The sequence below is a fragment of the Rhinoderma darwinii genome, chromosome 2 (genome assembly GCF_050947455.1).
Source record: "Rhinoderma darwinii isolate aRhiDar2 chromosome 2, aRhiDar2.hap1, whole genome shotgun sequence".
NCBI lineage: Eukaryota > Metazoa > Chordata > Amphibia > Anura > Rhinodermatidae > Rhinoderma > Rhinoderma darwinii.
In genome coordinates, this window is record NC_134688.1 from 211,982,978 (window position 1) to 212,008,732 (window position 25,755).

A 25,755-nucleotide genomic window follows, 5' to 3' on the forward strand; every position below is an offset into this window, starting at 1 on the left:
GCTTAAAAGGGCAAAAAAAAATAATTATAAAAATATATACAATACCATACAATTGTAATGCATAAAACTTTGTAAAGGGTATGAAAACCACTATTGTGATGACAAAGGGAAATCCATTAGTAATCCTATGCAGTAGAATCTAATTTAATGCAAACCACATACCACTTCCCCATTTGATTCTATCCATTTCAATATTACTAGTTTGCATACGTTATTCTGTTTCTGACAAACGGAAATAGACAAAAAATATCAAGTTTAAAGTGAAGCTACGCCTGCTTTAGGCAATTCCTTTTTGTTAGTAGGATCGCCTAAAATGAAAAAGGATCACAGGCAGCCAATTCCCTCCCGCAGCGCCATGGTATAGGAAATGAAGATTTCATAAAGCCTATTGAAATCAATCACCTGCCCTTGTAACGTACAGAAAGCAGCTGGGGAGAAATCAAATTCCCCGGGCTGCTCTATCAACATTATAAATACTGCTCAAAAAACACAGGCGACATAAACAATGCCTGCATTCAGCTCTATGGAAATGGGAGGGCAGCCAAGGAAAACTTCACTCGCCCACTGCTGTTCTTCTCTATAACCCAAATTACTCCTGAGGGAGCAATTTGGGCAAGAGATGGATAATAGGATATTTTCCATATTTTGTAAAGGTGAAGCCTACACCTCCTGGTGGTAAAGTGGTCACTAAAGATTAAGATATCCATCTAGAAGGTTCCAGACTGGAAGACCAGTTAGATCTTCCAGAGTATATCCTCAAAATATAAAGCAAGAGCCATATAAAAACAAAAATCAGAAACACCAAGATGTTTAATAATCATAACTTACCTGAAATAGTCTTGTAAAAATATCATACTCAAATACAGATATGTAATCATTGCACGTCAAGTCAATGGTGGACTTAAGAGCCATTGCTTCTAAGCCAGATGTAATTTGATGGACTTCATGAAGGCACTGTCTAAAGACTTTCCAGGGCACAATGGTTCTGTTAATGTACGAGGAAAAAAAAAAAAAAAGATAGTCTATTACACCCTAAAAATAACATCTACGTTTATGCCCTGCTCTGAGGAAAGTATAGCTATGACCCGGCCCATGGTCATCATGCGGTGCAGTCATAGTAGGTGCGCGGGTACAGTTGATGGTATTCCAGTACACGGATTTACGGGTCTCAAATTCAATGCTTCAGGATACAGAAGTATCTCATGTACAATCACACATATATTCTACGACGCCACTTTGGAAATATATAGTGTAAGAAGTGCACATATAACTGAACTAATGAAACGCATGGTGTCATTTAAGTCGACATGCAAGATAAAACATACATGAGGAATGGGAAACTACTGTAGACTTTAGGCGTTTAAGAAGGTAAAAGAAGAGATTTCTTAGACAGCAACAAACCACGAAGTTAAAGGAATTGTCTACTTTCAGCAAATTAATGTTATTTGTTTGTATAATCAAAACGTATACAATTTTCCAACATACTTTCTGCAATAAATTTATAAAAAATTGTAATACCGCTTGTTATTACTCAGTAGGGACATTCATTGTTTACTACCAGTGGATAAAGTTCTGTCATGTGATGGACACGCAGTTACACAGCTCATTACAGTTACAGTATGTTTATCAGAGTAGTGTCTTGCAAGGGCAAGGCCCCACAGACTGGCATGGATGCGTCGGCCACGCCGCTAGTAGCTGCACCAGCCCTTTTATTGAACACACCCTTTAAAGGCTGCACGATTTTGCAAGTAAACAGATGTTTCAACAACAACAACAACGCGTGGCTTTTACACAACTGTGCCGAACATGGTGCCGATGCGACTGTTGGCCGCATCAATAACGCTCTGTGGGGGATTACCGTAATGATCCCTGCACCTGTGTGGGTCCCTCACATGACCATATGCAAAATTATATTCAATGGAAGTAAACAATGAATGTTCCTAAAGAATAACAGCAAGCAGAGATCTTGAAAACCGTTAGAAATTAACACAAAGTATATTACAAAATTGTACAACTTAAATTATACAAAAACAACATTAATTTTCTGAAATCGAACAACCCCTCTTGAAGAGGTTGTCCACGACCGACCTATCCCCAGGATAGGTAATCAGTATATGATCGGTGCGGGTCTGACACCCGGACCCCGCACTGATCCACCATTTGGGCTGCCTCCGGGCACTGGATGTTTTGAACGGTATGCAGTAGTTGGAGTTCACTACTGCATAGTGGCCGTTCTACAGAACTGCAGCTCTGCTCCTATTCACTTAAATCCTGGGGATAGGTCACCAGTTATCCGGTCATGGACAACCCCTTTAAGTACCAGTAGCAAACAACTAAAGTCAGCCATACACGTAACAAAGCTTCTATCCAACTGAAATTTCCCCCAAACGCTGTGTAAACATGCATGCTCAGATCGACCGTGTGCAATTTTTATTTCAATGGGCAAATGGCGACAGAGAATTGGAAAGGTTGAAATTCAACCCATAAAATTGTGACATGCGAACACATGCTGTATTATAGGAACATTGCTTCTTGGAGAGAATTTGGGGCATCACTACGGCCATACAGGTCAGTGATCAAGGCACAGTCGGGAGCATGAAGCTTAATATGGGAATTTTAATGGGTCTTAGCAGGATACCGGTTTAATTTGTCATTTTTTGATCTCCATACAAACCGTTCCCTACAGTTAGAATAATGTGACGCCGAAGATTTAGAGGACTGGTAAAAGTTTAGTACAAGCCTTTGACTTTTTAGCATGCACTAGAGTAGAATAGTCCATTACAAAGCCTCTCACACGAGTAACTACATCACCTAAAGTTGGCTTGGTGAATTCATAGAGGCACTACTTTTATGAAGCATTAGCGAACACAGTCCTCGTGTGATAAACAGGAAAACCTCAAAGCTTTAATAAACCACAACAATAATGGTTTATAAGCTGCTGACGTCAGACCCTTGGACAAATGGCATTTTCACGTCAGTATTTTTTGTTTTCGCTCAGATGCTTGTAGGTACTTGCATTTATGATCATTCAAACGGAGAGCAACTTGAAATATGTTCATGCACATTTTGTAATTTTAATATGTAAAAGTTTTCTAATATAGTAAAAACAAAAACATCCGCTAGAGATTTCAGTCATTCTATTGAACTTACTTCTCTCCAAAAAACTTTCTCCAGAACTCTGCAGCATCTGCTTTCGTGATACGGAAGGTATCCCCTTGAAACTGTCCATTAGGGAATATCGCCTTTATTTCTGCCAACATATGGCTAAATATTAAGGAAAGCTTTGTAAGGTTTCTTCTGCATTGAAAAACAAAAATATGTTAAGGGTTGCATGCCAGCTTTAAAATAAATAAATAAATGATATATATATATATATAACATATTTTTAATTCATTATTGAGAACAGTTGGCCAGTTTGTAGCAAAAACTTAGTTTTGCCTAAATTAATAAAATAGGAAACATAATAAATATAAAATAGCGTAGTTACAATCTTGAGCATTCCAGTAATAGAACAGAGTAAGGGCATTAAAGTCTTTGTTAGGGGCCGGCTGTCACGGTGACCCATCGACACAGTGCGACCACAACATGCAGGGTGTCAAAAAGTTCCTATTAACCGTGGCATCTAGAGAGTTAAAAATGGTTATCTCCAATCCTGGCCACTGCAGTAGGACGTCGGCTGCATTTTATCGCGCGGGCAAAGCTTATTATAAGATAGGCCTGGGATTAATCACTTTAATTTACACAATCTGCAGCGTTACAAGGCAAATATTTATTTGTCAGTCTTATGATTTTTACAGAAATCTCTACAAAGAAAACTATGGTTTAAAAAGTAACTGCACTTTCTGCCAACATTTGATATGTCAGAGACATATCAAAAGTTTCGATCGGTGGGTATTCGGGTGCGGAGACCCCCGACGTCGCTGAAACTAAGGTACAGCAGGGGTCAGATGAGCGCCCTGCACCTGCGGCTGTGATTGGCTGAAGACGACTCACATAGATGTTCTAGATCAGCCATCTTTAGCCTACGTGAGTCGTCTTCAGCCTAACAAGGAGAACAGATCACAGCTGAAGGAGAAGGGCGCTCAGTTGAGCGCTATTACACCTTAGTTTCAGCGACGGTGGAGGTATCAGCACCCAGACCCCCACCGATCCAACATTTTGGTATGTCTCTATGACAAATCAAAAGTTCAGATACTCTTTCTTTATGTAAAACTAAGCTAAAACTTACAAACATACGAAGGTTCCTACCAGTAATGACACATTCACATAGCACTTCCAGACATCGCATACTTTTTAAGTGACATCCTGTTCTTTTGATCTTGTGCTTTTCTACTTGCTCCGTATCACAAATATCCTAGACAGATTTATTGCACCTGCACTTGTGGTACTATGCTAAGGGTATGTTCACACGATAAGCAAAAAACGTCTGAAAATACAGAGCTGTTTTCAAAGGAAAACCGCTCCTGATCTTCAGATGTAGCATCTCACGTTTTTCGCTGCATTTTTTTTACGGACGTTTTTGGAGCTGTTTTTCTAGAGTTACTGAAAAACGGCTCCAAAAACGCCTCAAGAAGTGACATGCACTTCTTTTTACACGCCATTTTTTTCAAAGCAGCCGCGTAAAAATACAACCCGTTTTAAACAGAACGCCGTATTTCCCATTGAAATCAATGGCCAGATGTTTAGAGTCGTTCTGTTCACGATTCTTCGCCCATTTTTCGGCCATTTACGGACCGAAAAACGGCCGAAAATAAGCCGTGTGCACATACCCTTACCCTGTAGAAAACATTCTAAACAAGGAGCATGGAGGTTTTAATACAGGGTTATATGTGCATTCACAAATACATCTTCTATTATCCACATGCACTCGAGACATCCTGTTCTATACCTTACAAAAGGACATGGAATCCAACCTATTCTCAAATGTTAATTATTTTACACACCTAATTAATGCCCTAACATATAAGTAATCATTAACCCTCTTAGGCTGGGTTCACACGAGCACATTAACGTCCGTAATGGACGGACGTATTTCGGCCGGAAGTCCCGGACCGAACTCGGTGCAGGGAGCCGGGCTCCTAGCATCATAGTTATGTACGACGCTAGGAGTCCCTGCCTCTCCGTGGAACTACTGTCCCGTACTGAAAACATGATTACAGTACGGGACAGTTGTCCTGCAGAGAGGCAGGGACTCCTAGCGTCGTACATAACTATGATGCTAGGAGCCCGGCTCCCTGCACCGAGTTCGGTCCGGGACTTCCGGCCGAAATACGTCCGTCCATTACGGACATTAATGTGCTCGTGTGAACCCAGCCTCAATGACGCGGCCAAAGTTTGGCCTTCAGGACACAGATTTATATTTTTTAATTACCATATTCCAAGAGAGTAATACCGTTTTTATTTTTATGTCGACTTAGCCATATAGGGGCTTGTTACTTGTGGGACCAGTTATATTTTATGGACATCATTTTGGGGTACCTATATAACTCATTGATTAATTTATTTTTGTTGCTTTTGTTTTTTTTTGTTTGTTTTATTTTTTTACATCATTCATCATGCAGTATAAATAAAAATGTAACTTTATTCGACTGATCATGTTTACGCATATACAATATATTTACAGTTTTTTTCTATAGTTAACTAGTTTTACACAATAAAAGCATTTTTGACAGAAAGAAAGTAGATTTTGCATTACTTTCCGAGTGCCATAACTTTTTTTTCCCGTCTATTTTGGATTTTATCGTTTTCTTTACTTTAAAATCTTTTTTATTTGGCCATAGACCTAAGATTTTCGCAATGCAAATGATCCACCATCAACATGCCAGACTAAAAACTGTCAGATTAGGAAGTTTGTTACAAAAAAAAGTGATTATGTCGGAAAGAAGTACATATACAGATTATAAAAACTATATATTGCTTTTCACCCAGAGCCCCCTCATCCCTTTAGTGACATTGTAAATTGTATGTAGAAATACGGTAGTCTCAATTATGGCTTCAAATTTGGAGCTTTGCTACTTTTTCGTTTCAAATACAAATGAACAATGTGGAGCTTTGAACAACGTAGGTGTTCTATTCTTGATGCACACTAGTTTCTTAGATGCCGGTAGCAATTATATTAGGAGGAACTCCACAGGGAAGAAAGTATTATTAGGACCTGCCGGTTTCTTTCTATGAAAGTTGTTTTAAGTTAATTACATTTTAATTGAAAGAGAAGGTGGTTACACGTACTGAAAAGCAACACAAACGCTCCAATTTTGTTATAAATTCAACTAGAATGCAAAAACTAGGGCAAGCAGAATTCAGACTGTGCACACATACAAAAGTGTTAAACAACTAAGCAAAGGCAATAATGCAATGAGTGACTACAAAGACAAGGACTCCAGGGTAGCGTTTAAAGAGGAATAATACACCTGGACGTTACTCGTTTGAAGATTATTTTATTTCTCCTAGGCTGATCCTCATAGTTCCTACAGCTATTCGGTTTCCATTTGCAATTTATACAGTACAAAAAAAATGTAAAAAAATGTGTAGGGGGTATCGAAAGTCTTAAAATTAGTTTGAAATTGCGTAAAATGTTAGAAAAATCTATTTACTTGCTTTTCAAACTTCATAATGGTTACATAAAGCCAGGGTCCCTTGCTGCTTCCTCTTGTCATCTCAGAAAGATGATGTGGGAGGGTCAGCTTGCTTGTCTCTCTATTTCTAACCCCAAACACTAAAGGGCCTTGATCGGAGCTCATTTCCTCCAATCACGCGGAGCTATGTGTGGGAACGAGCGGTCGTTACTCCGATCGCTAGTCTCCATATGTTATCATCATGTCAACAGCGTGTCTCCCTCTTTACACAGGGAGATGTGCAGCCGACAACGATCCCTTTTTTAAAACTAGACGAAGAGCAGATGATCGAGCGTTTGCTCGTTCATCTGCTGATCGCTGCCCTGTTTACACAGGGCAATTATTGCCAACGAGCTTTCTATGAACGCTCGTCTGCCCAATAAATCGCCCGGTGTAAAAGGGCCTTAACAGCATCTGGTCAATTAGCCGATATGCACACCACGTTTGTGCCCTATGTAAGGCATCATTCACCAAAAAAAAAGCAAACAGATACACCTGTACACTTTCTTTTGGTATACAGACATACTTCTGACATAGTCCAGAAATGTCGCATGAACAAGGATTATCTTTTTTGAGCCACACACAGCAGTGCATATAAAAGAGACAAAACATAAATTTTTCTTTATTTTCATTCTTTTTAGATCCTTTGACACAAAAAAACTGCATCAAAAACTACTGTAACAATCACAAGTTGAGCAATGCCCCAGAGTGAAAGTTATGAAATTGCTTTGTAAACAATTCCCCAAAAGGCAGCAGGAGACTATCTGGATAAAACGTGCAGGTAATCCGCTACCTCAAGTCCGTCACTACTCTGGTCAGCAGAGTCTAAGGCTACTCTGTGGTCTTCACCAGAGCCCACCGCAAGGCAGGTTGGATTTGGCTGCATAGAACACAGGCTGCATTAACAGAATACAGTGTTGGACAGGAAGTGCAATGCAGGCAATATCAGAACAGAAACCAGAAGACAGAGGGTAACTGCAAACAGAGTACACAACAAGGAGAGACTACGTCCAAATCAGAAGAACACCAGGAGTTTCAGAGGTCAAAACCAACCAAGAGCAGAATGTCCAAATCAGTGAGCAAAAGGGTAATCTAAAGAAAAAGCCGAGGTCCAGTTCCAATAATCCAAATAGTCAGGTGATACAGGGTGTAGCCAGGTGCTTGATCAAAGAAATTCACAAGCAATAATGAAAGATCTGACCAGACTTAAAGAGGCTGTCAGCAGATTATCAAATCCCTATCTCCTATTGAATGTGATCGGCGCTGCAATGTAGATAACAGCAAAGGTTTTTTTTTATTTTTAAAAACGATAATTTTTGCCCAAGTTATGAGCAATTTGCTATTTATGCAAATGAGCTTTTCAATGGACAACTGGGTGTGTTTTCTCGTTTTACCAACTGGGCGTGTATTGTGTTTTTACCAACTGGGCGTGTATTGTGTTTTTACCAACTGGGCGTGTATTGTGTTTTTACCAACTGGGCGTTGTGAATAGAAGTGTATGACGCTGACGAATCAGCATCATACACTTCTCATCGTTCCCACCCAGCTTCTTTCACTGCAGAAATACAGCGTGACGTCACCCACAGGTCCTTCAACATTGTCGTCGGACAAAGAAGATACATCGGCTCCCGGCGTCCAAAAGGTTAATATGCTCGTCTCTAGGGAGTTTGCTATGCTTACCTGCACATACTCTGCACTTTCCCCTAAGACGCCTGGAGCTGATGTGTCTTCTCTCTTCCGACACCAAGGATGAAGGACCTGTGGGTGACGTCATCATTCCCAGCCAGCTTCTTTCACTGCAGACACACAGCGTGACGTCACTAAGGGAAAGTGCAGAGTATGTGCAGGTAAGCATAGCAAACTCCCTAGAGACGAGCATATTAACCTTTTGGACGCCTGGAGCCGATGTATCTTTTTTGTCCGACGACAATGTTGAAGGACCTGTGGGTGACGTCACGCTGTATTTCTGCAGTGAAAGAAGCTGGGTGGGATGAGAAGTGTATGATGCCGATTCGTCAGCGTCATACACTTCTATTCACAACGCCCAGTTGGTAAAAACACAATACACGCCCAGTTGGTAAAACGAGAAAACACGCCCAGTTGTCCATTGAAAAGCACATTTGCATAAATATAAAATTGCTCATAACTTGGGCAAAAATGATCGTTTTAAAAAAAAACAAAACAACTTTGCTGTTATCTACATTGCAGCGCCGATCAGATTCAATAGGAGATAGGGATTTGATAATCTGGTGACAGAGCCTCTTTAAATACTCCACCCTAGAATCTGATGGAAATTAGACAGAGAAATTATATTGGCTCTGCAGCTCAAACCATAGCCACCCAGAAGCTAGGCTAGTAGTCATGACAATCTTAAAGAGATGGGCGTTTCCCAAAAACAACTACCATGAAAACTTCATGTGTGATTCCAACCTTAATGAGGATCTGTCATATTTATGGTGCCCCGTCTGAGGGCAGCATAATGTGGTGACAGACACGCGGACTTTAGCAGTCCAAATAATAACCACCGGTGGGCACAGCACATGTATTGCCACATACCCTGAAAAACTTCAGAAATGCAAAACGAAACACAAATGGGTATGTATAAGTCAAAATAACTTTTAGGGCATGTTCAGATGTTACGGGATTCTGCAGACACCGTCCGCATCAATGCCGCACATAATCTGCGTTGCAGATTCCGTTGCGCCTTTGCCTAAAATGTGAAGTAAAATGCTGCGGATTAGTCGTTGCGGATTCAGGTGTAGAGTACATCCTGCTCTCTTTTAAAACATTCCATCTCAGTCTGGCTATAGACCGCGAAACACATAGGTCCAGCCAGAATGATGAAATATCCTGTTCGCGAAAGCAATCCGCAACGCAACACACATAACATCTGCGGATTTCATTGCGTAATTTAGCAACTTCATTGAAGTCAATGGAGAAATTACGCCACAAGTACGCAACGGACACCAAATTCCGCACCGCAGCCTATGGTCCGCAGCAGAGTTTTCCTCAACGTCTGCACGAAGATAACTAAAAAGGTGTGGAAACCAATGGACAGACTGTCTGCTGCGGATTTCCAGTGCGGACTGTCCGCAGCGGAATTCCAAAGCAATTCCGCCACGTCTGAACGTGCCCTTAAAGTCACAATGTATTCCACAACAATATAACTCATTTAAAGTTAATGCACCACATAGACTATTAAAAACCATTTAAAATAGCAACAACATGCTAGACCTAATCTATTGGCAACCCCACCCTGATAAGCGGCCAAACACAAAGCCCCCCCACAACCACCTAGGACCCCTCAGCATACGTAGCTAACGCATGAATATAGAAAAACAGAATATTGCATCAAACCGTTTGCAACGTGATCGCGTAGTGTCCAAGGAGGCGGGGGGGTTTGAAGGCCCCACAATTATCGCCACAATGTGGCTTCCTCAGGGATGACTTTAGCGGTCCGTCACGTATTCTGTAAGAGCTTTAGTTTTGGAGAATTTATACTTTAGATTTGTGGCGTATATCTGGCGTTTCAGGGCTTATGTCCAATAATGTTCATATATTAGCATTCCCACCGCCCTCCATCTGCTGATTGACACATTTCTCCCTATGCCAGTAATAAGAAATATGTGTCAACCAGCGGTTGGAGGGCAGGGGGTGGGGAGGGTAAGCGCAAATACATGACTAGCATTGGGCTCAAGCCCGAAACAATTAGAAGCTTGCCTCAATTATATAGTGTAAATTCTCCTATGCCCCATTACTGACAAATTGACAGGCCGCTGAAATCCATGTGTCTGTCACTTCTTTATACTGCTCTCAGACAGGGCAGCATAAATATATGACAGATCCTAAGTCGATTTACAAAGTAAAGTATATTCTTTACAGTGAATGGGACACAGGTGAAGTTAACATGACCAGTATACGTGCTGTGGGAATCGTGTCATTAATACGACACAGATCTCTACATACCACGATTAATAACATGGCCTTACCTGACAGAAAGAGAGGAGGTTAGGAAAGCCTTTTGGGCACTTTGCTTTATAAGGGCCGGTTCACATCAGCGTTCGCTTTCCGTCGTGGAACCCCGCAACGGAAAGTCAAACAGAAACCTTAGCTTCCGTTTGCATCACCATTGAGATCAATGGTGACGGAAACATTGCTAATGATTTCCGTTTGTCACCGCTCCGGCAGGTTTCTGTTTTTTCGACGGAATCAATAGCGCAGTCGACTGCGCTATTGATTCCATCGGAAAAACGGAAACCTTTCGGAACGGTGGCAAACGGAAATCATTAGCAATGTTTCCGTCACCATTGATATCAATGGTGATGCAAACGGAAGCTAAGGTTTCTGTTTGACTTTCCGTTGCGGGGTTCCACGATGGAAACCTCCGACAGAACCCCTCAACGGAAAGCCAACGCTGATGTGAACAGGCCCTTAATTTTACACTGTTATTGTGTGCAAGTACAATTTGGCTTGCTGCTACTCAGAATCTATACGGCATGTAACTATAACCTGAACTCCCACAATGCACTGAAGTCCGGAAACGGACAACCAGCAGTGTTGAATTTAACATGGAAAAACAGGATCTCATCCACTATCAATGAAGAAAAATATTTACATTACGATGTAGATATAAAGATGTATTCCGATTTCACAAAATAAAAGGTTAGTCTTTGTATAGAATTCATACTACTGTATATTCCAATATATTGAGGCAAAAAAATGTTGTTGCAGTTTTTACTCACAAAGTCATAGCAGAAAAACTTTCCATTATAGCTTAGATTTCTTTGAATATAATTTATAGATCTTAGTTTTTGAGACTTGCTATGGTTTCAGTCAAGTTGGGAGTTAGTTGTGGTCAGGTCACATTTTTTCCTTTATTGACTTACAGAGTCTCTGTCACCACATTATAAGTGCCATATCTCCTACATAAGGAGATCGGCGCTATAATGTAGGTGACAGTAATGCTTTTTATTCAATAAAACGATCTATTTTCACCACTTTATTAGCGATTTTAGATTTATGCTAATGAGTTGCTTAATGCCCAAGTGGGCAGATTTTTACTTTAGACCAAGTGGCCGTTGTACAGGGGAGTGTATGACGCTGACCAATCAGCATCATGCACTCCTCTCCATTCATTTAGGCAGTGCATAGGGATCCTTTTAGATCGCTATGTGCTGTTTTATACTAACACATTACCGATACTGAAGTGTTTAGAGAGTGAATAGACATTCCACGGGATGTCTATTCACATTCTCTGCACTTCGCTACTCTGTCTGTAATAATTACAGCAAAGGATGTTCAAAAAACGATGCAAACATAAAGTAGACATATGGGAAATGTTAATTAGTAAGTATTTTGTGTGGTATTACTATCTGTTTTACAAGCAGATACATTTAAAATTGGAAAAAATCATAATTTCTTCATATTTTCTCTAAATTTTGGTGTTTTTCACAAATAAGCAATAAATTTATCGTTCAAATTTTTGCACTAACCTAAAGTACAATATGTCACGAAAAAACAATCTCAGAATCTCTTGGATAGGTAAAAGCATTCCGGAATTATTACCACATAAAGTGATACATGTCAGATTTGAAAAAATGGGTCTGGTCCTCAAGGCCAAAATGAGCTGGGTACTCAAGGGGTTAACAACCAGTATCTGTTGAATTGTGCAAAAGTTATTGTGACTGGAGCAAACGAGCGCACCTGTGAAGGACCTGTGGGTGACGTCACGCTGTATTTCTGCAGTGAAAGAAGCTGGGTGGGAACGATGAGAAGTGTATGATGCTGATTCGTCAGCGTCATACACTTCTATTCACAACGCCCAGTTGGTAAAAACACAATACACGCCCAGTTGGTAAAACGAGAAAACACACCCAGTTGTCCATTGAAAAGCTCATTTGCATAAATATAAAATTGCTCATAACTTGGGCAAAAATTATCGTTTAAAAAAAAAAAAAACTTTGCTGTTATCTACATTGCAGCGCCGATCATATTCAATAGGAGATAGGGATTTGATAATCTGGTGACAGAGCCTCTTTAACTTTATTCTGCTGCTCAATATGATTACGGTGATACCAAATTTTTGTTTTTTTACATTTTACTAGAAAAAAACATTTGTCAAAAAAAATAAAAAATAGTTTTGCTTCACCACATTCTGAGAGCCATCACTTTACTTTTTTGTCGTTTTAGCGGTGTGAGGGCTTATTTTTTTTTGCAGGATGAGCTGTAGTTTTTACTGGTACAATATTTTCAACTTTTTGTTCACTTTTTATTACATTTTTTTTTTTTAGAGCAATTGTGACCAAAAAGAGATTTTGGTGTTGGCGTCAGTTGTAATACACAGCAGACACCCGGAGCGTATGGAGTGGGCTCAGCACGTGAGCCCGCACCATATATCACCTCCCGCACCAGGGCATGCCATTACGTCCAGGTGCGCGAAGGGGTTAAATAAAGCCTAATGGGTTATTATTATGATTATGCAGCGCCATCTAGTCTTTTTCGACATTGTTTCCAGCCACCTTGTTGATGGCCCTCCTCTTCCTCTTTCCCCTTTAACTTTTACTAGCATAATGGTCTTTTCTTGTGAAATATATGTCCAAAATAAGACCACTACAGTCTGGACATTTGAGCTTTAACCCCTTAGTGACCACTAATACGCCTTTTAACGTCATTCACTACTGGGCTTTAGGCTAGGCTGACGCCTTTTCACGTCAGCCTAGTCTAAGTCCTGCACGGGTCTCCCGTGCAGGCTGGTGCCGGGGCTCTGCTGTCTGATGACAGCTGAGCTCCTGCTCCAACGCCCGCGATCGAAGTTTACTTCGATCGCGGCCGTTTAACCCGTTAAATGCCGCCGTCAATAGCGACCGCGGCATTTAACTTTGTTTACAGAGGGAGTGAGCTCCCTCTCTCACCCATCGGCGGCCCGCGAATGCAATCGCGGGTCTCCGATGGGGTGTCATGGCAGCCGGGGGACTGATAAAAGCCCCCAGGTCTGCCCTGGACATATGCCTGTTAGGACGCGCCGGAGGCACGTCCTAACAGATTGCCTGTCAGATTTACACTGACAGGCAATAATGCTCTGGTATACGAAGTATACCAGAGCATTATAGCAGCGATCGGAATATCGCACAGTAAAGTCCCCTAGTGGGACTAATAAAATCAGTCATCAAAGTGAAATAAAGATTATTAATAAAAAGTACAGTAAAAAAATAAATAAAACCATTTTTTTCCATAAAAAGTGGTTTTATTTAGTAAAAGTGTAAAAAAAAAAAAAAAGTACACATATGTGGTATCGCCGCGACCGTAATGACTCCATTAATAAAGTTAATATGTAATTTAAACCGCAAAGTGAACACCGTAAAAAAAAAACGCCAAAAACTATGGCGAAATTGCAATTTTTTTCCATTGCCCCCCAAAAAAGTCATAATAAAAATGAATCAATAAGTCCCATGTACCCCAAAACAGTACCATTCAAAACTACGTCTTGTCCCGCAGAAAACAAGCCCAAAAAATCACTACATTGATGGAAAAATAAAAAAATTACGGCTCTTGGAAAGCGACGATGCAAAAACAAATAATTTTAGTTCAAAAGTGTTTTTATTGTGCAAAAGTCGTAAAACATAAAAAAACCTCCACATATGTGGTATCGCCGTGATCGTACCGACCCATAGAATAAAGGTATCATGTTAATTACGTCGCACAGTGAACGGCGTCAATTTAAAAACGCATAGAACAATGGCGGAATTTCAGTTTTTGTTTATAATCCCCCCCAAAAAGGTTAATAAAAGTTAATATAAAAATTATATGTACCCAAAAATGGTGCCATTAAAAAGCACAACTAATCCCGCAAAAAACAAGTCCTCATACAGCGATGTAGACGAAAAAATAAAAACGTTATAGCTCTTTGAATGCGACTATAGAAAAACGAATAAAATAGCTTGGTCATTAAGGCCTAAAATGGGCTGGTCACTAAGGGGTTAAGTGAAAGGTTACACTTGATTTGGATGATAATCCTCCTTATTTTTTACATTTCTGAATAAAAGATTAAAGCCCAAAAAATGCATGGGACGTTCATCATGTTAATGGTTTAGTATGTTAGTCTTCATGCTAATTGCGACCAGTGCTTTTCCATTCCTCATACCTTGGTGTAAGCACAGACCAGTATTGGCATTGGTTGGTAGCTGAAAGGAAGGAATTAAGACCTTGTACATCATTAGCATTCTAATCCTACCGTTCAGTTTACCCAAATATATTTTCTCAGTTTGATGTGAAAAAGTGTCAGGTTCTCCGTAAATAGGTCAGATAAATGTTCTGGCAGAAGGAATACATTTCTATTATAAGGAGCACCCATATCGACTTATTTTCCTTTCCACAGCAATCACCACCAGTAAAGGCCCTTTTACATGGGCCAATTAGCGGGCAAGCGCTTGTTGCCGATAATTTACCAGCCTCTGCTGATCGCATAGTTTTAAAAATGAAAAATATTATCGTTGTCGGCAGCACATCTTGGTGTGTAAGCAGGGAGACGTGATATTAATGTATGGGGGCAAGCGATTTGAGTAACGAGCGATCGGAGTAACGAGCGCTCGTCCCCATACATAGCTCCTTGAGAAAGGAGCAAACGAGCCGTGTAAGAGGACCTTAACAACCAGTATCTGTTGCATTCTGCAAACGTTATTGTATGTAAAAGCACCATAATTTGTTGTCCGCTGTTTAGCTTGAATGATTTACGATAAGAAACATTATTTTGCAGTCGTATAACAGATCAACAAGATGGCCAACTAGGCACTGTTCACATCACGTTTTGAGCCTACGTCTGAATTATACGATGGGAGGACTTCCAACTTATATACCTTAAAACAGAAGGCTGTGAAATATTCCACTGTATAGGCATACAGTAGTATACGTCGCCCATGGGGTCCCTTTGAAAAATAAAATAAAAAAAAAGGAGAGAGTTCAGTCCTGGGCAGAAGTTTTGAGAATGATCCAAATTTGGGTTTTCACAAAGTTTGCCGTTTCAGTTTTTTTGGGTCGGATGTTCGCACTTCAGTAGATCATACAATTATAAGAATTTCATAAATTTTTACATTTTATTGACAAATACATCAAGTTTATGCAAAAGACTCAATATTTATATAGTGTTGACCCTTCTTTTTCAAGACTTCTGCAATTCTCCCTGGCATGCTGGATATCCGCTTCTGGACCAAATCCTGATTGATGGGAATTCCCCATTCTTGTCTAATCAGTGCTTGGAGTTTCTGTGTTTTTGTTTGTCCACCTGCTTTTTGAGGATTGACCACAGGTTCTCAATGGGATTGATATCTGTGGAGTTTCATGGCCATGGACCCAAAATTTCAATGTTTTGTTGACCGAGCCACTTTGTTATCACTTTTGCCTTGTGACATGATGCTCCATCTTGCTGGAAAAAGTATTGTTCATCACCAAATTCCTCCTGCATTGTTGGAAGAAGTTGTTCTTGGAGGATGTTTAGATACCATTCTTTATTCATGGAAGTATTCTTTGGCAAAACTGAGTGAGCCCACTCCCTTGGATGAAAAGCAACCTGAATGGTCTCAGGACGCTTTACTGTTGGCATGACAGGATTTATGGTAGTGCTCACCTTTTCTTCCAAATGTCTCAAACAGTCTGAAGGGGGCTTCATCATAGAAAATAACTTTACCCCAGTCCTCTGCAATCCAATCCCTGTACTTCCTGCAGTATGTCAGTCTGTCTTTGATGTTTTTCTTGGAGAGAAGTGGCATCTTTGCTGCCCTTAAAACCAGGCCAGTCTCCAAAAGCCTTAGTATGATGTCGAAAGGGTATGTGGACCCACTGGGCTACTCCGCCATAACAGAGTAGCTGCTGGCCAGACAAGTGAAGGACAGTCACTGGCAGATGGCAGGCTTGTGATGGATAGCTGGGAGCAGGCTAGTGCTGGATTATTGGAAACTGGCTTGTGCTGGATTATCGAAACCAGGACTGGTCACGGACACTGGACTCAGGATACAGGACTTGACACGGACACTGGACTGATCACGGACACTGGACTGATCACGGACATTGGACTCGGGATACAGGACTGGACATGGACACAGGATAGCCAGGGACACAGGTTTCAGGGAACAAGATACAGAAACTTTGCAGACTAACTCGGAGTTAGAAATAAGAGGAAGTGGGCAGAGTTCCTTAACTAGTCCAGGGTGTGCTGGGATAGGCTGGGGGCAATATTCCTGGTGCGTGTGCTGGCCCCTTAAGAACTGGCCCTACGGGCATAGACCGGAGGAGAGAGCAGAGTGCGCTGGCGTCCCTGAGCAGGGAGACGGCGGCAATGAGGATAATAAGTATGGCAGCCACAAGGATGAGTGGGACCAGCGGTCACCGGCACTACACTTCACATTACTGTGCGTGCAGATGCACTGAAAACTGCCTGCTGCCATTCCTGAGCAAGCTCTGCACTGGTGTTGAACCGATCCCGTAGCCTAATTTTCTGTAGGAGATGGTCCTGGCACTTGCTGGACTTTCTTGGGCGCCCTGAGGCCTTCTTCACTGCAATTGAACCGCTCTCCTTGAAGTTCTTAATGATCCGATAAATAGTTTATTTAGGGGCAATCTTACAAGCAGCAATGTCCCGGCCTGTAAAGCCTATTTGATGCAAAGCAACGATGACTGCACAGGTTTCCTTGGAGGTAACCATGGTTAACAGAAGAAAATTATTTCAAGCACCATCCCCCTTTTAAAACATCCAGTCTGCCCTTATCACTCTGTCATGCTGAATGAATTATATTAGCTGCCTTGTCAAGCCTTTCCCCTGAGCCAACGAGAAGATCACTGACATATTAGCAGGTCATTTTGTGGCAGGGCTGAAATGCAGTGGAAATGGGGTTTTTATGATTAAGATCATTTTCATGGCAAGGATTGACTTTGCAATTAATTGCAAATCATCTGATCATTCTTCATAACAATCTAGAGTTAATGCAAATTATCACTATAAAAACTGAAGCAGCAGACTTTGTGGAAAACAAAATTTGTGTCAGTTTTAAAAGTTTTGGCCAGGACTGGTATACCTCTGTTTTCCTGCATACCATTCTGTGGAAAGGTGTAGCCTACTACACCAGCGCTTCTCAAACTGGGAGGCACAGCTCACTTCCGGGTGAGAAGCCGGGCAGTAGGAGGAAGAGGCAGAGCATCTGTCAGACCAACTGGAGACTTATACAGCCAAGCACTGGCTGCCATAAAGGGGCAGTTAGCCTAAGCCTGCGAATCAGGGAAGTGACAATAATTGGAATGGGAGTACTGTTTAATTGTATGTGATAAGGGAACGGACTGGGATGATAGGTGGGCAATAGCGGGCATTCCACACTGTCCACCACTGCAAGTATTCATCCTTCATAAATAAGTACATTTTATATACCACTATGTAATGATTATTTTATCGGTCTCCTGGGGTGTATTTTCAATTCATTGTAGCATTTGGTACCACTTCCCCGTTCTTTGTGCTGCATTGTAGTATGTATGCCTGCTGTGGGGCGGTATGTTGGGCTGCACTGTGATAATTGGTGCTGCTAGGGGATATTATGTGTGCTGCATGCTGGTATACCATTGGCGCTGTTGGAGTTAATTTGGGCACTGCATAGTAGTATTTGTTCGCCGGTGAGGCCCCGTCATCATCATGGACTTGTGGCGAGACCCTTGTATAAAAAGTTTAAGAAGCCCTGTACTATACTATTCCATACCTTTTATTTGCGGTATACCGACGTGTATACCGGCCTGACAAAGGCGAATGGAGCCCTATAGACATTCTTTGTATGCCGAGAGCATTCCCTGCATATACACTTAGAGTACATCACAAACTTGATGTGAACAGGGCCTTTTCATTACTAGAAAAAAGCACATATTATTGCAAGAATACAGAAATGGTCACAACTCCCATACTACACTAGGGTAACCAATTATTAGCCAACTATTAACATGTACCAACCAAACGATAATAAACACAGATGAGGAAAAATTATCAAGTAGCAATAACTCTATTAACTTTTAATTTAGCCATAATTATTCATCACACTGGAAGATTCTCACTAAATATGTTTGTGTCTTACGATAAACCCTCCCGGCTAAATGCAGCCAAGTTTAGCCATCTGGCCTCTGACAAAAGACTTTGACAAGAGTCAGCCAACCCCAATAGACAATTCAAATGTAGAGGGATCCAACTAAAAATATCTAACATCAAAGGACAGTTAAAGACATTACAAATTGTGGATGAAAGAAGAGTCATATCAATCCCATAGCAATAAGCACGGTCATAGGCATCAATAAAAAAAAATGTGGGTGTCAGTAGCAAATTTCTGGGCATATTGCCTGCTTGGCTCCTACCGCGTATCTGTGTCCCTGTATTAAGTCATGTAGTTTGTTTACCACATTCTATTCTGAGCAGGTTTGCCAACCCTATTTTTCTGGAAAACTAACTAAAAATCAGACAACCAAAAATGTTTACAGGATTAGAAAAACAAAAATTAAATAACCCCTGCCTCTTCAAAACAAAAAAATACATGCTAGCCACCAGTTCTTCATTTTTATGGACGGACTATGAATTTATAGATGCCTGGCTATCTTTATGGGTTATCAAGATGTCCATGTTTTTGATCACTTGTTAGCCTTAAAGGCTATGTACACCTGTAAAGGATCTGCCAGGCACAACTTCTGTATCTATGCCCATAGGTAATCAGTCTGCACCTGAGTCTATGTCTCTGAGACGGACTCCATCTTCCACCACTCAGGATGGCAGGCTTAGGAGCGGGAGAGCCTATCGCAGCCTGGCCAGACGGAGCTAGCTCCCGCCCTCTGTCTATTTATACCTGCCTTTCCTGTTCCTCCTTTGCTTGTGATTCTTCTCGTGTGGTTTCCTGGCCCAGCTACAGCTTCTTACTATTTGATCCTGCTCCATACTGACCCTGGCTTACTGACTACTCTCCTGCTCTGCGTTTGGTACCTCGTTCACTCCTGGTTTGACTCGGCTCGTTCACCACTCTTGTTGCTCACGGTGTTGCCGTGGGAAACTTCCCCATTTCCCTTAGCTTTGTGTACCCTTGTCTGTTTGTCTCGTGCACTTACTGAGCGTAGGGATCGCTGCCCAGTTGTACCCCGTCGCCTAGGGCGGGTCGTTGCAAGTAGGCAGGGACAGAGTGGCGGGTAGATTAGGGCTCACTTGTCCGTTTCCCTACCCCCATCATTACAACACCTTTGTTTTTTTATATATAAAATTGTGCATCAGTGTAATTGGTGCAACTTCCTAAATACATTTTATTAAAAATTATTTTTACTTTTTTGAAATACAGCTGCTCTGTATTCTGTATACAGAGCAGCTGTATCTTGAACTGAATCCTGTATTGGTCAGGTCTGCGGGACTTACGGGTTCAGTGTCAGCGGGTCCTGTGACACACAGGATCCACCTGTAAATCGATCAAATCTAAGTTATGAACTTAGATGTGATCGATAGCAGCTCGATCCTGCGTGTAAGAGACACGCAGGACCTGCGGACATTGAACCCAAACGTCCCGCAGACCTGACTAATACAGGATTCAGTGCAAGATACAGCTGCTCTGTATACATAATACAGAGAAGCTGTATCTCTAAAAGTATTTTTTTTTTTAATAAAGTGTATTTAAGAAGTTGCACCAATCACACTGATGCACAATTTTATTTAAAAAACAAAAACAAACAAAAACTATGTCAAAGGTGTGCGTAGCCTTTAACCCCTTCCCGACATTTGACATATGCATATGCCAAAGTCGGGTAGGGGGAAGTACGGAATGGGCTCACGGATTGAACCCGCTCCATACGATGCCGGTGTCGGCTGTATGTTACAGCCGACACTTCAGAGTAACGAGCGGCATCGCGCTCGAGCGCTGTCCCCCTCGTTTAACTCGTTAAATGCCGCGGTCAATAGCGACTGCAGTATTTAATTCGTTAGAAAGAGGGGGGCGACCCCCTCTAAGAACTCATCACTCCCCCGGCGATGCAATTGCGGGGGGGGGGTGGTTGCTATGGCTCCCTGGGGGACTAATGAAGCCCCCAGGTCAGCCATCTTTGTGCTCCTATTAAGCCCTGCCTCCGGCCTGTCAGAAAGGCGATATACTGCAATACTTTAGTGTTGCAGTATATCGTGCGAGCGATCTAACGATCGCTGGTTGAAGTCCCCTAGGGGGACTAATAAAAAGTTAAAAAAATAAAAAGTGTAAAATAAAAGTTTTTTTTTTATGTGAAATTTTTTTTAACATTAAAAGTAAAAAAAAAAAAAAAACCTTTTCACATATTCCCCCTACAGCATAGTAAAAATATAAATAAACATAATTGGTATCGCCGCATCCGCACAGTGAACGCCATAAAATAAAAAAAATAGTAAACGCCAGAATCACTATTTTTTGGTCACCTCATCTACCACAAACAAAAGTGATCAAAACGTTGCATGTACCCCAAAATGGTATCATTAAAAACTACAGCTTAACCCACAAAAAATAAGCCCTCATACCACTAAATCGACAGAAAAATAAAAAAAGTTATGGCTCTTGGAATTTAGCGACACAAAATACATTTTATTTTTAACACTTAGGTTTTTACTTGTTAGGCCTTATTCACATGAACATGTGCATTTTGCGCGCGCAAAAAAAACGCTGCGTTTTTGCGTGTTGCAGTTGCGTGTGTCATCAGTATGTGCTGCGTGATTTTCACGCATATGCCATGCTTATGACACGCGGTTTTGAAGTTTAGAAAAATAAATGAAGGAAGTGCTTTTTCTTTCCCTTCATTTCTTTATCTACTGTTGCGTGAATCACTCGCGTCACACGGAAGTGCTTCCGCGTGCCGTGCGTGATTTTCACGCACCCACTGACTTCAAACGGGTGCGGGATGCGCGAAAAACGGCCAAGTATAGGACATCTCGTGAGTTTTACGCAGCGGACATACGCTGCGTGAAAATCACGGACTGCCTGAATGACCCATTCACTAACATAGGTCCGTGAGACGCGCGTGATTTTCACGTGCGTATCATGGACGTGAAACACGTTCGTGTGAATAAGGCCTAAAAATAGTAAAATATCGAAAAAACTATTTATATTTGGTATCGCCATAATCGTATTGACCCACAAAATAAAGTTAACATGTTTTAATTGCAGTGAATTCCGTAAAAACACGCAAAAAACAATGGCGGAATCGCTGTTTTTTTAATTTTCTACCCCACAAATATTTTTTTTTCCCCGTTTCTTAGTACATTATATGGCACAATACATGGTGCAACGAAAAACTACAACTCGTCCCGCAAAAATCAAGCCCTCAGTACTATATCGACGGAAAAGGTGGGGCGGAAAAGAGGAAAATGAAAATCTGAAAAAGGGCTGCAGCGGGAAGGGCTTCATTTGCACCTCATCCATGTTTTTGACTCCCTCGTTTTGGCTTCCACATACGGATGCAAAATACTGATGTGCGAAAGAGGCCTAAAGATGTTTTACCATATGGTGAGTCCCGTAGTGCCTTAGTTTTAGTTTGGCCATAAATATTATTCCATCTATATAGGCCAACTGAGATGAGCACAACATCCTTGGCCACAGAAGAACCTTATTCAAATGTGTCCAGAACTCCAATGCACAGGAGCCATCAGCAATCTCTTCTACAGGACTGTACGGATAGAAGACGCTTATTGTGAAATCACGTTCTATGAAGTCTGATTTCAAAATAAAACTAGGCTAAATGCATTTCCTCCCTTGATTTTAGCTAAATAATGAACTTGTGCAAGTAGATTTTTCAACGGAATATTTTATTTAGTTGAAAAAATATATATAAAAGAAAAATAAAAGGAATACACCTCATTATTGCACAGACATAGCGCACGTGCCGGCGCACATCCGTCACTCTGTTCAAATGCTGCTGCTTAGCAACCAACGCACCACCGCTCATTATTCCAGCAAACATACAGCGGGTTTATTCATTTCTGCCTAGATTACCGAGTCTAATGATTATGATGGGACGGTGATAAAAGCAACCAAGAATTAACGGTGCATGGCTAAAAAATGAAGGACATTAAATAACGTATAGCATCCATTTTACATTAATATTTGGAATTCACCAAGAATTAAAAAAAGGACTGTGTGAACGGTTGAAACTAGATAAGCCGATTACTCAGCAGTGGTCATTCACAACCAGTTAGGGTATGTTCACACTGCCTATTTTCGGGCCGTAAACGCCTGAAAAATCGGAAGCAGAACGCCTCCAAACATCTGCCCAGCGTTCAGCGTTCTGTTCCGACGGAGCGTTTTTCGTGGCATTTTTTTTTTACGCGTAAAAAAAACGGCCGCGAAAAAGAAGTGCAGGACACTTCTTGGGACGTTTTTGGAGCAGTTTTCCATAGACTATTGAAAAAAGCTCCAAAAACGGCCGTAAAAAATGCCGCGAAAATCGCAAGTGGCACAAAAAACGTCTGAAAATCAGGAGCGGTTTTCTCTTGAAAACAGCTCTGTATTTTGAGACATTTTTGACTCTGCGTGTGAACATACCCTAATACTTTCGCATCTCCAGTCATTTTTTTCAATTTTTCCAGCATAAATTAAATTCATGAATATATATTTAAGCCAGTTTGTTAGACGCATAATATAAGTGCACATCTGCTCCAGTATTACGGCTGCAAACACCGGCCCGACTGCGGGGCGGGTGACATGAACGCACAGTATCATAGGTCCCGATAGATGTTTGTAAGCATGGTGCACATATACAGAAATTTCCACCATAATTTATGCCAGTTTCTGGCGAAAATTATAGTAAACGGGTTAGGCCGCAAGTGGAAACGCCCTGTTCCACAAAGTTGAGCCGACTATTTTGAAAAGTAGCGAGAGCGGTGGAAACGACTCAAAGTCACAATTTTTGCGACTTTTGGGCCGTTTGCGACATTTCTATGCTAGAATACGATTGTAGAAATATTGTTTCAATTCCTCCCCTAGACTTTTGTTTAGTAGTGAGGGATAAATCGCTGTTCATAGGAATTCAATGAATAGCTTGAACATCGGAAATCTCCTAAAAATCACTCCTGACAAGTGTGCGGCTCTAAAATTTCCAGCATGTGGCAAAAAGACGGAGAAGAAAAAATAAATCAATGAATCGCTAGCAAAATCTTTTGACTATGGACGATTTTTCACAGCAATATCTTATAGCCAAATACATTTGTATGGATAGAGATTTTATGCTCTTTAAAAAAAAAAAAAAAGTGTAGCTCTAGCCCCAGCCTTTGGCTTCCTTCACACACACAATTGATTGAAAGATCATGCGATACAAAGATGGTAGACAAAAAAAAAAAAAAGCCAAAGCCAACCTTGCTGCGATTTGAAAAAAAACAAAGACAAAAGTTAAAGAAACGCCACCTAGAAAACACTGTGTGTGTGTGTGTGTGTGTGTGGGTGTGTGTGTAGTGCATTTTATATTTCCCCATTGACTTCAAACTAACACCTGTCTGTAGTGTTTTTTTGCAGCAAAAATACACCAAGAAAAAACCCACATAGTATTTTTCCTATAAAATGCTGCGTTAAGCCATGTGCCACGCAGTGGATTTTCACATCCCTCCCTCCCACGTTCTTTACTTGTTATGTACTAATAAAGCTTGCAATGATTTACGACCTTAGCAGCTACTAATTGTGCCTGAAGCCTAGAAGGGCAATTGCCCACTGTGCTGCATTAGGCTAGGGCTATATGGTGACATTGGCTGCGACACAATTAAAGTCATTGTGGCCACGTTGCAATTCCTTGGGTTGCTGCAAACGCGACCAGCAGGTACGGATTTCTTGTTACTGTTGTGTTGCAATCACGGCAACCCGCAGGTTGCAACGCGGCTACACTGACTTTCATTACCTGCAATTTATGCAGGGCAACACATCAATCTTTTCACAATGCTTAATCTTAGTTTATATTGGCCAAATACGTTAGAATCTGGCTACTAAGCCACTCCAACCAATCAGTACACCATTTTGGACTAAGCTATAAAATAACTAACAAATAATCCAAAATGTCCCCCACAACACTATACATAAGTCTGTGATGACAAGCGTTGCGTTCACGACAGGCTACATTATTTAACCCCTTAATGACCTAGCCCGAAAAGGCCTTAAAAACCAGCTACATTTTCCCGTTTTTGCCTCTCTGCCTTTCAGCAGACATAACTTTTTTTATTTTTTCACTGATGTAGCTGTGTGAGGCCTTGTTTTATGTAGAAGAAAAAAAAATTCTGCACGGTTTGGGGTCGAAATAAAACTACTGTGTAAGTCCTCATTTATTTTTGCAGTCTGAGTATAGGAAAAAGCGATTTTTGCCACTCTTTTTTTGTTTATTTTTTATCCCGTTCACGTTTCACGCTAAATAACAAATAAATTCTTCAGGTTATTACGGTCGTGTAGATACCTAATATGTGTAGGTTTTTTGTTTTTATGTAATGTATGGGCAACAAAAATGTTTTTATTTATTTATTGGAGAAGTTTAGTTCTAACTTTATTTTTTACTCATAATGTATAAGCATACTCCTGTATGCGAATACATTACACTGTATCACTATGGCTTCTGTTAGGGCAGAACATAGTGTGCCCTAACTGCAGGCATGCTGAGCAGACAGCCCTGGGGTCCTTTGCAGGTCCCAAGGGCTGACTGCAGACCGATTCCTCGGTCTTTGATTGCGTCCCTGGGTTGCCGGTGACGCGATCGAAGAGGGGAGTCCCCTTTGATCATGCAGTGGACACTGATCGCAGCGATCAAAGGATTAAGCAGATGGGGTCGGAATGTTTTCCGATCCCAGCTGTGTTCAGCAGGCTGCTCTACGTTCAGGAGCTGTATGTTACAGCTCCTGCTTAGAAGAGAAGGAGCGCTCATGAGCCTTTTGTACAGCGACGCCGCTGTAGACAAATCAACTGCAACGCCTGCCGTCAAGACAGTGGGTGGTTGTTAAGGGGTTAAATGTCTGTATGTAAGGTACCACGAATTCCTCAAAAATAGTTTTATTTGTTTAGGAAGATGAAAACAATCAATGCAGAAATTAGCATATCCTAGAAGTTCTTCCGTGATACCAACAAGTCCCATACCTGCACTTTTCTAAAACAAGCATGAAAGAAACAAAGCA

At 41.2% G+C, this 25,755-nt stretch overlaps 1 protein-coding gene across 2 annotated transcripts in view; it reads right to left on the bottom strand.

Annotated features, from left to right (window-relative positions):
• CBLB (Cbl proto-oncogene B) overlaps positions 1–25,755 on the bottom strand; it is a 157,888-nt gene that overhangs the window by 80,117 nt on the left and 52,016 nt on the right. For both annotated transcript variants that reach the window (XM_075852808.1, XM_075852807.1), the window contains exons 3-4: positions 3,151–3,297; positions 829–985 (exon numbers count right to left, since the gene is read on the bottom strand). In XM_075852808.1, the coding sequence (XP_075708923.1) occupies positions 829–985; positions 3,151–3,297 (304 nt within the window). The remainder of the gene's footprint in view (positions 1–828; positions 986–3,150; positions 3,298–25,755) is intronic.